The sequence below is a fragment of the Agelaius tricolor genome, unplaced genomic scaffold, assembly GCF_023055355.1.
Source record: "Agelaius tricolor isolate 1412-34295 unplaced genomic scaffold, bAgeTri1.0.p SCAF_1, whole genome shotgun sequence".
Taxonomy (NCBI): Eukaryota; Metazoa; Chordata; class Aves; order Passeriformes; family Icteridae; genus Agelaius; species Agelaius tricolor.
Window position 1 is genome coordinate 95414876 of NW_027269261.1, and position 16633 is coordinate 95431508.

The 16633-nt window shown below is 40.0% G+C and overlaps 1 protein-coding gene across 3 annotated transcripts in view; it reads left to right on the forward strand.

The window, feature by feature from the left end:
• FILIP1 (filamin A interacting protein 1) overlaps positions 1-16633 on the forward strand; it is a 102143-nt gene that overhangs the window by 34149 nt on the left and 51361 nt on the right. For all 3 annotated transcript variants that reach the window (XM_071444570.1, XM_071444561.1, XM_071444579.1), the window contains one exon: positions 7956-8234. In XM_071444570.1, coding sequence (XP_071300671.1) covers positions 7962-8234 — 273 coding nt within the window. In that variant the 5' untranslated portion in view covers positions 7956-7961. The remainder of the gene's footprint in view (positions 1-7955; positions 8235-16633) is intronic.

Below are 16633 nucleotides of genomic sequence, written 5' to 3' on the forward strand. Positions count from 1 at the left end.
TAGGAGCAATTCCCAGGGGGCACTGTGGATGCAGCCAACATGTTATGGATGCTAAGAGGGCTTAAGAGCCTGAAGTATTTTCCAGGACAGCTGGCCTCACAGTCAGAGAGGAGTCCTGGGCATAGTTAATCTGCAGAATACATGTAGCCAGAGAATTTTTTTTTTCCCAATGGGAAAAATATTGTTGTAAAACCACCAAAATTGATAGTGAAACCCATGGGCAGGTTTAGTATCAGAGACTATTTTTAACTCCTTATTTTGAAACCAATTAAACTTGGCAGAGGAGGAAGCTTTTGGGAGGTGGAAGGCAGCCCAGTCTAATGGAGGGGGTTAAATTCACATCTCACCAGATGACAAGGCATTCATGTGCAAGCTGGTACTCTGTGTCTATCAACAACTGAAACTTCCTACAAAGGAGTCACTGACAGAGATTTGGAACTTGCTCCCTGCTTTGGTTGACAGTTGAAATTTGAGATGCTGCAGATGGCTTTTTTTACCCTGTTGTCTCTTGGAGACTATATTTGTAGATGATACAGGTCCTCTGTCTAATTTTTTTTCTTCTGCCGTAAAATCTGTATGGGTATCTACTTGTGATTAATTTTTGCATTTTTTTAAAGCAAAAGAAAGATAAATTAGTCACATGTAAAACATAGCTATAGTTTACAGTTTCAGCAAAATCAGAGCTGTGCAAATTATGGCTACTGAAAAGAAGACAAATTCAAGATCCACATCAGGTCAGAAGGAGACAGCAAAATGTTTACCTCTTCCCAAAGCTTGGAGTTTGCTTTTGGGACATTAATCTTTCTGTCTCATCTCACACTTGTTAAAAATACAAGTTAATTTTGAAATAAAAAGTAATTTCAAAGTGAAAAGTTGAAACTTATCTTGTAGAAAGCTAAGGGCTTCCTCATTTCCTAATTGTATTTGCTATTTGTCCCATGGTTCATCCCTAGGTTGAAGCAGGCTTACAAGGCTCAGGGAATGACTTTAGTTTCCATGCTGTATTCCCTCAATGATATTTCATTTTTAGGTATTTTGGTTGGTCATAGTGAGGATACAAACAAGGCAAGACCTGTGATGATTTTCAACCTGCTCCTGTGTACTGCTGCTTTCAGCAGTTTTCTACCACCTTGGCAGGAGACTGTGCACTGTTATAGGAGCAGTGATCTTTAGAAACCACTTACTAGAGTGTTCTTCCTATGTCCACAGTGTATTTCACCTTTTGGGTTATTAGCTTGGTTCTGTGCTGCCAACAGAAAGAAATGACCAGAGCTTACCTAACACCAGGGATTTCCCAGCTGCAGGAGTGAAAAACCTTTGGTAGGCCAGCTAATCTGCATCACCTCTCTTACCATTCTCCAGGCACGTTCTGGCTGTCAGGTGATAAAACAAATGTTTAGGAGGTTTGGACTGGAACTAATGGTGACACTGCTAGCATTGTCTTCCTGTGAAGTTCACAGTTTGATTTGAAAATGGGTTAACTCAAAAGAGCAGAAAGTTGTAAAACAGTATGTGACAAGTCATGACAAGGCACAGCACTCTGAGAGTGGCTGTGTCTCAAGACAGGCTGCATCAGCTGGGTGCAAGGCCCCAGAAAGCAGCAGCATTACTTTCCTCCAAAGATTCATTCCCTTCAAATCAGAGGCATTCCTGGGCATGGGACACCCCAGTGTGCTGGGAAGAGGGATGATTTGCCCACCTCTCCCAGCTCAGCTGAAATGGGCTAGAAAGGCTGCACTGCAGGCCCTTGGCACTGCTGCCACCCTCCTTGCTCCTGGCTAGTCCCTTTCAGCCACATGGCCACTCCAGAGAATAAATGTCTCAGCCCTCATCAGACCCTGTGGCATGTTTGTCTAGTGGTGTCAGCTACTTGAACTGTCTCCTCTGTGACTCCTGTTTGTGCTTTCTGGCAGCTGGGAAGCACAGTAATCAAAACATGGGTAGGGTGATATATAAAAGTTTATTTTTTTGACTCAATTATGATCTAATAGCTTATCATTCCTCATGCCTCATGCATCCAAGATGTTTTTCCAGATGAAGCCTGGGAAACATGAATCTTTGTGAAACAAGTCTATGTTACTCCTTAGTTGGTCAGCATGCATTACTCATGTAAAAGTATTCCAGATGAAACCACAAGTTTTCCTGAAAATGACAAAATTAATGGAATTATACCAGCACAAACTCTGTTCTTTGTAAATCTGTGCCATAATTTAGCTAGAGAAGAGTTTACCTTGGAATTAAGAAAATGGAGTTAAAGTGGTATAAATCTGCCTTGGTGATGACTGTTTCCTCTTTTAATTTTGTGAAATCCTTTTCTGCTTTCATGCTGATTATACTTATTTAGAAAGATAACTGGATATGGAATTTTCAGAAATCTATTTTCTTCCTGAGAGTACATTTATGCTTATTCCCCTTTTTTTTCTTTTCCAAGCAAAGGAACTATTTTTGATATATTCCTTGGTGAACACAGTCCATGTGTTACTATGCGCTGCTGTTACAAGAATCAATTTTAAAATAAAAAAATAAGTCTTTGATAAAGCAAAAAGGCTTTGCTGATTCTCATGCTGCACCTCAGCAAGCATGTCTGCTATAACCTTGACACTTTTCTACACTACTTGCAAACAGCAAACCCCACTATGGCAGCAGTGTCAACAGGATGAAGCAAATATTTATTGTTCAGTGCATGAGGCTCAGCACTGGGTGCTGTTCCTACTAACACCTGTATGACTGACACTTTTCCAGGGCAGCAAGCAGACCAGGTGAAAGGATGAAAGCAGCAATGGTTTACATAGCTAGACTAGCCACAGGTCCTCTCCTAGTCTGTACAGGAATTACAGCCCTGTGGTTTGGTTATTCAAGCTGTTCACTAAATAGAGAATTGTCCTGATTCAAAGAGTATCCATAGCTCTGTGCCAAGAGTCCAACAAGAAGGGCAAGCAGCAAACATGTGCTCTCACAAAAGCACATTGGCAAAGTATAACACTGTCAAAAGGAACAAAGACCTTTTCTTGTTTGCTCAAATCATGATGCATATGAGGACAAGAGACTGGGGTTAGACAGCACAACAGATTAGTACTTTAGGCTTAAAAATTTAGAAATTCAGGAAACTCCAGGATGACTAAGGTCAGATATTTTTTCTGTTCTTCATTGTATTAGTCATTAGGTTTATTGCTCTCCTCTGACCATCATGACTGAAACAAACATAGGAGTCATCTGCAAAAGCAAAAGCAAGAATGAGGTCTGCATTCCCTTGGCCTAGTTCATTCACAGTCCAGAGTCTGTCACATCCAGAGCTGCTCCACACAGCATTAGAGTCCAGCTGCACAGCATTGCTCATTCAGTGCAGCCACAGCTCCTACTGGGCCTATCACAACCTCTTGGGAATGTGACTCCTTTTAATCTCTTCCAGCCAGACAAAATGATGAACATCTGCAGAGCCCAGGAAAATGACCTGGAATAACCAATATGAAAACTAATAATTTTAATCAGTCTCTGAGGTGGTATGAACAGTTGTATCTCTACATGATTGTCCTGTGAAAGTCACACCATTGAAGCCAGGTAAACTTAGTTGTGGTTATCCAGATCCCTTGGAGCTAAAGCCATCCATTCCCATCTGGGGTGGTTCTTGCTGAGGACTTCTAAGACAACAAGGTCAATTTGATGCCCCCATCCTCCTCTCCGCCTGAAATTTGAGAAAATGTCTTTTTCCCTTCCCTTCCCTTTTCTCATCTTGTCTTTGGTGTTTTGTTTTTTTTGATTTGTACCTACTACTTTCAGATACAGACTGACACCACGTAAAAAATTTTCTAGCTCTCCTCATCATTTGTGGGGTGTTTCAGATCTGATGGAGGGTTTATATTATTTGGTGTCCAGTTTGAGTATATTTAAATTATTTTTCTCTCCTAGTCTTATATAGTGATCCATAATCCCCAGGCAGAAACTTGAATTGCTTGAGTTCTCCTCAATCAACCCTGTGTACCCAGGCACTTCTGCACATCACTTTGCTCCACTCCAAATTCCTGCACAGCAGAGCTCCTGAAAGATACAGTTCCCAAAGCCACAGCAGAGAAACAAATTCCAGTTTTGGTTCACTAACCCAGCTGCACTGTCCCTGCAATACTTTGTTAGCCTGTCAGAAACCCAGCACTTTCATGTCATACTCTAATCAGTTAGATCTGCAACTGAGATCCAGACTACAAACTTATTGCCAATGGCAACAACCATATCATGGCTTTAAATCAACTTTTGTGCATGTGTGTATGTATTATAACATTATTATTATTATCTTAAGGGAAAGTACTATGGAGCCAAAATCATCATGTCCAATTAGCAAGAGGGGCTGCACATTAAGTTCAAAGAGCCCCTTTGCGTTATCTAATTCCAACAGAACTAGTAACAGAGCCTAATCTAACCTGCCATTTCAAGAGCTTTGGGGAGAACAAATTGCCATCAGAGGGGGAAAGATTTGGAATTGCATGCAGCCTGTCCTCTCCTGACATCCTACTCAGCAAATTCCTCACAGATTTCCTCCTGATGTCAGTAAAACTAACATAAAGGTTATTTCATAAAATCTTCTGTGGATTCTAACTTGTGAAAACTGAAGGATCCATGCCCAGAACAACAATACAGGCTCATGTAAATAACCATAGCATTTGTCCTTTGTGCATAAAGCTTAACAAATGACTGAACCAGAGGAGGGGCTGAAGAGTTCCCATGCCGAGTACCAATGCTGTGAGCACATATTGAAATGAGTAGCCAATAAATGTCAAAGTCAAGGTGACTGATCACATAAAATCTTCTTGTTTGACTGGAAACTGTTAGGAAAGGTTTCCAGCTTAATATGCAATTTGATAAGGAGTGGGAAAAAAAGAAGTAGAGTTAAATGCTAGAGTTGTTATAAATCATATGAGCTATTTCTTCAGGGAACACAATCCCTTCAGCAGATCAGGAATGCTGTAAGATATGGAGATGTGGTCAGGACTGACAGCAGGAGGTCATTTGTTACCAGTGTTGGACTGGCAGTGTCCCCAGAATCAGTTTTGGAACCCCGGTGAAACAACAGATAAGCAAAGTTTTGGGATTTGGATATTTGCATACTGAAATAATGTCATGCAAATACTCAGAAACTTTCCTTTATCGTGATGCCATCAGAAATGCAGACGGATATCCAAAATGATAATGCTGAGCACTACTTTCCAGCACACAGTATTTCAGCCAACATCACTGGTATGTTCTGGCTGCTTCACGCTGCTCTGATTAAAACTCAGTCATCCTTACAGCTGCTTTGTGTTCCTAGAGCACTGCACAACAGCTGGATCGTGCCGTTGATTTTGGCCCTTAAACTCCTTGGAAATTACTGTGTGAATATCGAAACCTTGGCCTTTTCTGTCACCATTTAAGCTTCTGTCACCTGCATCTCTGGCTTCAGCACATGACACCTTTCCATTTGGGTAATGTGTTGAAAAAGTATCAACATCATAAGGGAAGACAGAGCAAGTGTTAGCATTACCCTGACTTTGGCAGGCGGCTTTCACACTAAGAAAGGCTGTTAGGGGCAGTGTCCCTGAGTGTGGCAGAATGTCTGCCACACTTACTGTCAGGTAAGGCTTGCTGCAAAAAAAATCTACAAGTTTAAAAGAAGTTTTGAAAGAGGCCAAGTTCGATCTCCTCTAACAGCAATCATATGCTAATTAGCCAGATGATACAAGACACCAGGTCAATTGGTTAAGCCTCTCTGTTGCCATTTTAATGAACATAACTTTGCATTTGTCCTTGGTGGGCCTCTACTGATTTACATTGAGCATAAGCACACTTGAAATATGCATTCCTAAATTCTCTGTTAACAGGTTGATAAACCTATAGTCAACTGCTCAGTCTTTACACAGCCTCATGAATTGTTTTCTCAGCTCCCACAAGGACAGATGGATCAAAGTGTCTGTCTTGAGTTATGATGTGCCTGGGTGACACACCACCTTTCATGGAGTCTAACATACTCAGCTAAGTGCTTCTGGTTGATTATGCAATGTTTCAGGTTGTTGATGTGTCTCAACTAGACATAAGTTAAATTTAACATTAATTGTGCACTTTCAGGTCTATAAGTTGAGTCACCTTGCTACAGAGAAATCCCTAAAATGGCACGCTACTAAGCAGAACATACTGTAATATAATAATCTGTTTTCCACTGCAAAACATATACAAGACAGTCTTCAAATATTTGTTCTCAAAACATGTGGGATCTCCTGGATCCATGAAGCTATTCACTGTAAGCCATAAAAAATAGGTTTAGTTTAGAGATGAAAGTGGCTGGAGGCTGTGACCCACAGGGACTCAGAAGGAAACACTTAGAAAATAGAGACAGACTGAATCCCAAGTGCTCTCTCCTGAGAGGAAGCATGGTTGGAAAGTTTCAAACCCATTAAAGTTAAACAAATTGAAAAGCCCTATCTGAGAGGAAACATAGTACTATGTTTATTTTTCCATTATAAATCTGAAACCTAAAAGATTTCCTGAGGTTCTCAGGTATTGTTCATGCTTATAATGGAGATCTGTTTTTAGAAAGTGTAATTCATGTATTTAATCCAAACTGTTTGATGAAAAACACCCTGCATAAGCATTCAGGAAGCTAAAGGCCATTGTATACCTGTATCACATATTGTTTGGATAAGAGCAGGCCTACAATGCAAGGAATCTCTTTGTGAAACTCTCTCACTCCAAAATAGAGGGTCTAATTCTCTCCCTATTTATGCTGCTGGATGAATTCCACTGAATTAGTGAAGACATGAGTAACCAGTCATAATAAAAAGACAATCTTCATGCTGACTGTGAAACTACAAAAGTGCAAGGCTAATTGTGGCAAGAGATTTATAATGCTGGCCTGAGTCAAGTACGTAGGCAAGCCACTGCAGACTCAGGGCAATTTAGCAAAGCTGATTAGCCAATGTATTTTAGGTTTTGCTCCCTCACTAGTGAACTGCTGCTCTGAACTCCTTATTGGAAGTGTGTGTGATGTTATTGATGTTGAAAAGCATCTGTTTGACTAATGAACAAACTGCAAACTAGCACCAGAGATTACTTCAAATGAGAGGAATACTTGGAAGCAGTGGAATATTTTTCATTAGATTTATTGCTATAAAAATTTAGCAGTACAGTTGGTCAGGTGACAGAGCTGAGAAATGTTTGCTATCGTAGTCTAAGGCTCAATGTAGGTGCTTAAGAAGACAGAAATGTGAGCATTGAATAACCACGACCTGACATTTTGGACAAACCCTGAATCTTCTGGAAAGAGTGTGTTGATATTGCCTATTTACCTGTTAGTGATTTCATACCATTTGTGCTCATTTTTCAAACTTCTTTTCAACTTTGCTTTATGGAACTCATTGTCTAATAATCCTGTGCAGTATTTGCCACCTGATTTACTCTGCATTCTCCATTTTTCTTGGTTACCTGCAATAAAATCATTGCTTATTTCAGAGAAACAGCAGACTGACATTAATCAAGCTTTGGCACTCCACTCTCACAGAGAATTTCTCCAGCAATATGCTTTTGAAAAATATAATCGCATTTCTGTTTCTCTAGTAAGCCACATATTAAATAAGATCTCTTTGACAACCTGCTTTGCTTTGTAGTGTTGAATTGTGAATGATCAACACATCAACTGAAGAAAAGGAAACACTGGAACATGTTGTCCCACATCACTTTTAAGTTCCATACATTTAAACTCATATCAGCATTTGGCTTGCTGAAAAAGATGGCTAACCTTACCTCGGGACTTTTTTTCTGCCACACACAGAGTTGTTGGAATGGTTGAGCTTTCTACCACAGTCTCTTGAGCATGACAGTATTCTCCAGTTTTTAGAAGACTGTTGTTCTTACCAAAGGCAGTATTTCCACTGTGGCTTTCTTTTTTTGTAAGTAATTTTGTTTACAAATGCATCTTTATGTTTGTTTCTTTCTAGGCAGGGATGAGGTCCCGAAACCAAGGTGGAGAAAGCTCGTCTAACGGGCACTTCTCCAGTTCCAAGCCTGTCATCAGCCACACAGAGAATGAAAAACTTCAGGAGGATGCCAAGAAAAAGAACAAACCTCATCGGAAGGAAGATGAGGTCATGGTTTCAGCAACTGTCAAACGGCACTCAAAATCACCCGGTCCTAGTGAGAGAAAGAACAAGAAGTCCATAGAGCTTTCTAAAGAAGACTTGATAAAACTACTCAGTATAATGGAAGGAGAACTGCAGGTAAATGAAACATATTCTAAACCATATTTTCAATGTACCTCTCTATTTTTAGGTTGTCCAAAGAGCACAGGGCTCAACTAACAGGAACATCATATTTAAGGCAAAGGACCACAAGGAGAGATCAGTGGTAGTTGGTCTTTAACAGCCATAGTTTTAAGTGATGTTTTATTTACCACTGCAGTGACCCAAGGAAGATAAATTATAAACACCTGTCAAAGAAACACCTGACAAACAAACGTGGATCTGCAGGTGAGGCTGGAAACAACCACAGGGGAACCAGTGGTGGGTGGGAAGGAGGGAGCGGAGGAAGATAAGTAAACATAGGGAATGTAATTACAATCATTACTGAAAATATTCAAGAGGCCAATGTACAAGTCAGGAATACTGAAAATGGACTTAGGATGTCCCCTGGAACTTCTGCATATTTAGATGTTACTGAGGCCTCAGCCAAAGCTCTGCCTGTCCTGTCTGATTTCCAGAGCCCAGTGCTTTGCACATTCCTTGTCTTTCAAAGATCCATTCGTTTATTTCTTGGAGTTGTGCTTGAAAGCTTTCTCAGTTATCCTGGTTTGCATGTTAATTCAGCCCAGTAGTAAGTCCCTGATGGCAGTCAGCCTGATTTTGCACTTAACTTGTCCCCAAATGTCTGTCCACTTTTGAGATTCTCTTTAATGCTAATACATCACTGAACTCTTTGTAGTGTGAGAGATTCTCTCCAGAGAATTTCAAAATAAGAAGCTGAAATGTGGTATTTGAAAAAGTCAGTATGAAGACTTGTAGCTTTTCAAAAGTTATCCCCTTTTGTAGTAGGACTGCTTTTCAAATTCATACACTCTTTTGGTTATATTTTAGTGACCTTTTTCACTGAACCTATGGACAAGCAGAAAAAAGCCACCTGACCTGTGTGAAAATATTTTGTCTTAATCCCTTTATTCCAATTAACCATTACTATTTATCTTTGCATAGAAGGCTTTACTTTTCCCCTGAAACCCACATTCATAACATTACTTTGTTGAACTTGTTACCATCTTATCTGATTAAAAGAAGCAATTGTTTTGTTAATTTCTTCAGTACATGAGTCACCATTAGCACAACTCTGAGATTCCATCTCACTAAGTATCATTAAGTATCACTTTTTCTGCACATAATTCACCTCTAGTTTGTCAGAAACTACTGTCAACTTATAAGAAGTATGCATTCAAAATAAATAATTTTGTCAAAGATGGAGAATAGTCATTTTACAATGAAAACCTGCAGGAAAAAAAGGAAGAAAATATGTTGAATGCAATTTTGCAGAGGAAAAAAGAAATTACCATTACAGAAAAGTAACCATTTTTATTGTGCTTCATTTGACTTTATTCAAAATCTTGTATATGTAATTTCCTTAGAGATGGAGTTAGCGTGCAGCTTCTGTGGTGAACAGAGCCAAACCTCAATAGAAATGTATCATGCTCATGTTGTTCACAAAGATTTACCCTGAAGTCACCTTTGTGGTCTGGAAAGATGAGGTGAAGAAAGTCACTAATGTTTCCTGTGTGGCAATAAATGTAGTCTTTATTGCTTGAGTAATTCTCCTGTTCTTCACCATAGTCTTTTACTTTGTGGGGTAGTTACACAAGCTTTGAAGGCCTGCCCATGTTCTCATTATCCCTATGGGGATGATGGGAATAGATCCTGGACAATACTTTTAGGGGTTTTCTACATACAGACCCCAAAGGGATGTCAGGCACTGCTGAATCTTCCTGGCATGACAGGAGGGTATGGGGACACCCACACTGGTGGCCATAGAGTGCATCTGTTCTGCTCCTTGCAGCCAGGCAGGGAAGAGAGTAATTATTTTTAATCCACACAAGCTTTTAATTTCATGCCAAACCCCCCATTTTAGTTATTTCCCTGGTACCTGTGTTGACCCATTTCTGACGTGGGCAAGCTCCAGCACTTTGGCTAGAGATGAGAGCCTGGCTTTAACACTACAAAGGAAGATGAGCCAAGGAAGGCTCCAGCCAAAGTAAATACTCTGGTATTACCTCCTGGCTGTCACAGTGACCTAATGCACTGAGTCATTTCATGGCTTTTTATTTTCAGATCTTTTCAGACATCTCTGGTGGCTGGCTGGCATTTTGTTGGACTGACAAATCATATTGCGGGTTCACTTTGAAGCCTTTTCAATTCTGGCAAAGCAAACATTATCTATGCATATGTAAGAAGAATTTATTTTGAGAATAGCATCAGGCTGTACCTGTAGGGAGATGCATTATTTTCTACATAAAAAAATGGGATAGAATACCATAATTGTTTACTTGGCCATGAGTAGAAGGCATCTTATGGCTGTTCCACCAGGGTGACACTGCCTTGGAACCCTCAAACAGTGAGCTAAGCCATGGAAGGTAACCTGTGACAGTGTGTGGGGTTAGCAGGGTAAACTGGTAATGCATTCACATGCATCATGTGCTTAGTTCACTACTCACACCATCTCACATCATAGACCCACACCACATTGATCTTGGTACCAATATTGAGCACTTACTTCACAATTTGATGCTTCAGCTCTTAATTTTGAAGTCAAACGTGCCAGAAAACCGTGGAAAGATGCCCTGGAAATGATGTTTGTGTCCTCATTTTTACCTTGATTGGTTTTCAAAATTATAATACCCTCAGGTAGCTTGCTTGTGCTTTAGCTTCTAGAACCAATTTGGACTCAGCTGTGCCTGTCTTCGTGTTTCCTGGCTGGACCCTGTACATTTACTGAATGTAGAGAAGGAAAGCTTTTCACAAACATCTGAGGTCACCAAATAGCCTATGCCTTATTTTGTAAGAAAACAAAAGGGAAGAAAAGAAGCTGTGGTGATGAGAATATGTCCCAATATACATGGCAGGAGAGCTCTTAAGTACAGCCTCTCTGAAGGAGAGTGGGAAGCAAATGAACTGATGACAGGGATTTATTTTAATGGTCCTACAGCTCAGTGGAGTGTATTTTCTCTTCTAAGATCTAACTGCTCATATAAAAAAAATAGTGATTACATGGTCTTTAAACCCATATTGAACATATAGTGGCAAAAAAATCCATGAAGTATTGCTTCCTATACCTGGAAAAAAAATCTAATTTTTAAATACTGCAAAGCTGATTTGAAAAGAAAACTTCAAATACCAGTAGAATAAATTGGACCATGAAGGCATGGCATTAATTTGCCTGGTTGATACAGTGATTTCAGTCAAACCCACATGTGAATATAATTAATTACAGAGCAAGACAGGCAGTGTGGATCTTTACAATGATGATATAATACTATCTGTGGTTCACAGATTTTTGTCCAATGGCCTATGTATTTGTCCTGGCAGGAATATATTCCTTTTCTGTATGGTTTCTGAGCAGCAGCCATTAATCTTCAGCAATACCAACACTGATTTTCAACATTTCCTGATTGGGGGCCCAAAAGGAAATGAGGAGGAGTATTCCTACATGTTTACGACTCACTCTTTTATTGCATGTTTGGGGAAAAAACCCACAAAAATAAAAGTATATTTATAATGACAGCATCCCACTACAAATCATTAGATTTCTCAAGGAAAATAATTTCTTATCCAGATTCTGTGCCTGTTGCTGGAGGACAATTTAAGCTTGGGAGACAGTTTCCTATATTTCACACCAATTCAAAAAGGAGCAACTTTTCCACTCAAGGCCTTTATTATAGTCCATGTTTTACTGGGTTTCTCCAGTGCCAGCGTGGCATTCATCCCCTGCAGCTCAGCCCCTCATTCCTGTCGAGGTCCCTTGCATGCTTTAGGGCTGAGGGAAATGTTTCCTGAGAGCCTGGCACTGCTGGGGAGCAGAGCTCCTCAAAGCCATGCAGCCATGGGATGTAAAGGAAATGCATGTTAAGTTGTCAGCTGCTGTCACATTTCCTGTGTTGCAGAGGAACAGTATGTGTAATATACAAGGGATATATAAATTCATATTTATTCGTTAGACAAGACACAATTTCTGACAAGTCCTCAGACTGCCAAATGGTCTAATGTAACACTGGGTTGGGTTTGCTTTGAGATTTGAAGGGAAACATTGTGTAGCAGATATTCAGAGGTAAACCTATTTATATAGCATTGCTGGTTCAAAGGGAGAGACTAAACCACTCTGCTGTGAAAGAAATCCCTTCCTTACAAGTATTTAATCAAGCCTGCATTTAATGGTTAATTTGAGTGCTTACACAAGGTGCCAGAGCAATATCTTGTTGAAGGGCAGTGTGGGAGGCTGGTTGCTGAGACAAGACAGGCGTGGGGGAAGGAGCTCTCTCATCCAACAGAGACAGGAGGAGATCACCTTCAGGTGGGCTGCAAGACTTTCAACCTGGGAGGATCAGGGAAAGGTTAGCAGAGGACTCTGTTTTGTTCTCCCTGGCAAGGTCCTTATGAAACACTTTGGTATCAGTGGCTGCACATCCAACCACCAGGAAAATCCTCTCTCTTAACAAAGTCAATGACCTCAATGGGTATAGGTGATAAACTACCCATTGCATTTTAACACTTTAAAAGGTATTTTAGTATTTTTCTGTCTGTCTCTCTAGCAGAAAACTGTGCTTTGTAAATGCAAGGGAAAGGAAAGGAAAATTCTTTACTGTTTCCATCTTTCTGCTTTCTACTTTCTTTCCCTTTTGCAGGGTACATATTATATAATACCTTTTATTCTATAATTGCTCTGTTCAGCTCTTTTTCCCAAGATCTAAATTTCCATATTCATTTTTATTCCCTTCTTTATTTTTCTAGTTGTGACCTTTTTTCTTACTCTACCTTTTTGTCACTTCCCAGCTCAGGCTTCCCTCATCCTTATACTGCAGATGCATTGACTGACTTGAGAATTCTGGAGATAAAACTGTAGAAGATCTACTGTATATCAAATCCCATAATGTAATTTTTAGGCAAATGCTCCCTTTAACCTTTTTGTTAACTTAGTAAGCTGTGTTTTAAGATTAGGTAGGTTGTTTACTTTGACTACTCCTATTGGAAAACAGTCCCAGAACTGAAAATCTTTAATGTTTATCTGATTTCTTCTATTTAATTTCTAAAGCATTTTTCATTATGCCTAGTGAAACCTTTATGAAACTCTGCTATACAGTGATCCTGCTTTGAAAGCCCACCTCTGTCCCTCCTGCCTTTAATGCCTGATGTGTTTGTAGGCAGCAGCCGTGCATCCTCTGAGCCTTTGTTTTTGCTGTGCTACTGTACCACATCCTTTCCTTTTCCTCTGGCAAAATGGGCTCTCCATGTCCTCATTGCCCTTTGACCAGCAGCAGTCACACCCTGGGGTCACCTTCCTGGTGGCTGTAGGACAGAGCTCCCTGTGCCTTGTACATTTGCTTTCATACTTGCCTTTCTCCTTAGGCATGGCATTACCTGGCCTTCCCATCACTTGTCACTCTGACTGGTATAAGCAAGAGAATTTGACTCTGTAGCTGTTGTTGTGATGGTTTTTTCTGTCTGTTTTTGCTCTTCCTGCCTTGTGTGTAATGCCTCAAACTGCTTTTGTATTGGCTTTTCCAAGGTATTGTAACCACACTGGGAGAGCCACCTAATTGTTTAGTTAAAACCACTGTACAAACTTCTATATTTTTCTCCAGTGCCTTCTTTTTATACTCTTGCATTAATATTAATAAATATGGATCTGCCTGAAAGCTCAAGCCAGGAATGTGGGATAGATAGGTGGGTAGAAACCAGATGTGTTTCTTGTGCAGGTACAGAAATCAGAAGAGAAAGCTGGGGCAAGTTGCCTTGGCACCAGAGAAAGCAGTGAAGAGAAGGAGTTTTCAAATGGTCATTAGCAAAATAGCACAGATTAACAAGCAGCAGATGAGCCAAGGCAGAAAGAATAGGTAAAACCAGAGAAAAGTGCAATGCAGGGTATCTGTGCAGTCCTGTTGATTGAACTGAAATAATTGAGGATTTATGAGCATATCATAGATGAAATACAAATTCCCCACGGGAAAAACCTTGGCAAGTACAGAGCTACAGGGAAAAAGAGAAGATAGGGTTAATGTGTGGAGGGAGAGGTGACTTAAGCAGAATGGAATGAGGGGAAAGAGGCTGGGCAATAGAAGAAAAAGAGTGTAAGCAAAAGGGGAATACAACAGAGATAAATGGAGCCAAGCTAGACACACAGAAAGTGGGTGCACAAAAGGCAAGAAAATGAAGGGATAGATGGTATCCACAGTGTTACAAAATAAAAGCCTAAAAACAATCCCTAAAAATGTCTGGCATATCAGTAAATGAGTAAATTCTCTCCTCTCTGACTGACCCCTGGTTTGTTTGTGTTTTGCTGGTGAAGAATGCTTTTGCAGCACAAAAAAAAATAAAAAAACCAGACCACAGATGCTCTCTTCTATTTTTATTGAATAATTTATAACCAGAGATTAATTTTGTCCAGAATAGTATGGTTTATTTTCCGTAGCTTGCATTTTCTGCTGTGCAAAGTGCAGAACATACCATAGGAGGTAAGAAGAACTTGTCTAGCAAGTCCCAAAATCATCAATTTTAAAATAGAACCTGGCTGTTTTGTGAGAGGAAAAAAAAATTAGCAAAGGTAGGACAGTATACTGAAATATAGTTAAATTGTGCTATTTAGGCAATTTCCTGCTCCATCTGAAATAAAGGGCAAAGGTACTGTCAACTAGAGGCACGGTAGCCATCCATCTCTTTGGTACTAAAATTGCTTTAGAATTACATGTATGCTTTTCGGCTTTTCAAAGTAATGATCCTCAGTAAAATGCCCCTGTCACTGGACAGCTGTAGGCTGAAGACCTCTTTCACAAAGATATTTTAACATCCTTCTCTAGTAATACCTGAGCAGTATCTGTTGTGTTAGTTAGGCTTGAAGGATCAGAAGAGAGAGGAATAACTGGCAAGTGTCTCTGACCCATTGAACATCTTATCTAGAGTGGAAGGAAGAGTAGGAACAGTTTGGGGATTTTTTTCCAAAAATTCTTCATCTTCTGTTCAAAACAGAATTGCCCACAACCAGCTTTTAAAGTTTTGGTCTTTTTCCAAACTAATCCTCTCTTGCAAACTTTTAAAAATTAGTTTTAAATAGCAATATAATTTGACTATTTATTTTTCTTTTTCTTTACATTTACTTAGTAGAAATTGTATATTCAGTGCAACAGTAATAAAGAAGTTCGTATCTCTTCTCATTTTTCTTGAAAGTTCACTCTGTGGGAGAGAACATGGCTGGTCATTTTGCAATCAATGTTAAATGCATGAGCTTTCTGGCTTTAAAATATCTGGGATTCTTTGGAGAGCTTGCAACAAGCATATGTCTTATGTGTCATAATGCTGTCCAGTACTCTGAGTCACCAGTTGTTAATTTAACATTGCAGTGGTAGATGAACCTGTTTTGATTAACTTTGCTGCCCCAGTTCTGTGTTTATTAAGTTTTTGTCTGTTGTCCTCTAGCTGAGGATCAGATAAGCTCTTGAGAGCAAAACAGATTATTTTTCATCCAAAACAAGCTTTAATAAATGCAAATATAAATCTTTACATAATAATTGTCATTACATGGCTGAGAAAATGTCTTGTTTCTAGGGTTAAAGGCTCCACCTATTGGTTGACTAAAGTGAGAGAAATGTAACATTTTCACATAGAAAACTGCAGGTCCTACTGAACATCCTGTGTCTTGCCACATCTTACAAAATTGCTGCCTTGAGAGTTTGTCTGATGCCCAAAATGCAGTAAACTCTGACTTATTTCAGAGGGCTGGGCAGTTGTGGCACCCAAAATGATGCACTGCTGAGGGAGGCACTATGAAGGGAAGTCCTTTCCTGAGACAGCAAGGGTTTGGATTTTGCAAGTGATGTCTTTCTTATCCTGGAAATTATTTGATTTCTTTGCAAAAAATTAGCATCAACTCTTCCAAGCCAGAAAAATGAGTGGAACTGAACTAACTCAAATATACAGTTGCATGGTAACTTCCAGACATTTGTTACCTTCAAGTTTAAACAAATCAGAAACAGAAATATTGATATGAATATGAAACCCCAATTCTCCAGTATTGGCTCGGGCAATCTCAGCAGTTCAGGTAAAACAGAACTTTGAAGGGCTTCAGAGTCATTCTTGGAAATGCAGTGGGAGAATAGAGAGGGGCAAGGATGTCCCCAAGTGGGGCTTGGGGAGGGCAAAGGGAAGGACAGACATTGGGGGCAATATGGGGGATTTTGGAGACAACTGAGGGCATCACGGGCATGGCTGGGAGCTCTCACTCTGCACCTTTCACTGCCCACCCACCCTAGCTGCTTCACACTCAGAGTTTGGCCACTTCCCTCATTTCCTCAGACAAATCCTCTGTTCAAATAATTGGTTGTGTTGGTGAGTGCTTGCTGAAATGCAGTCCTACTGTTCTTGCCCATTCATCAGCCACC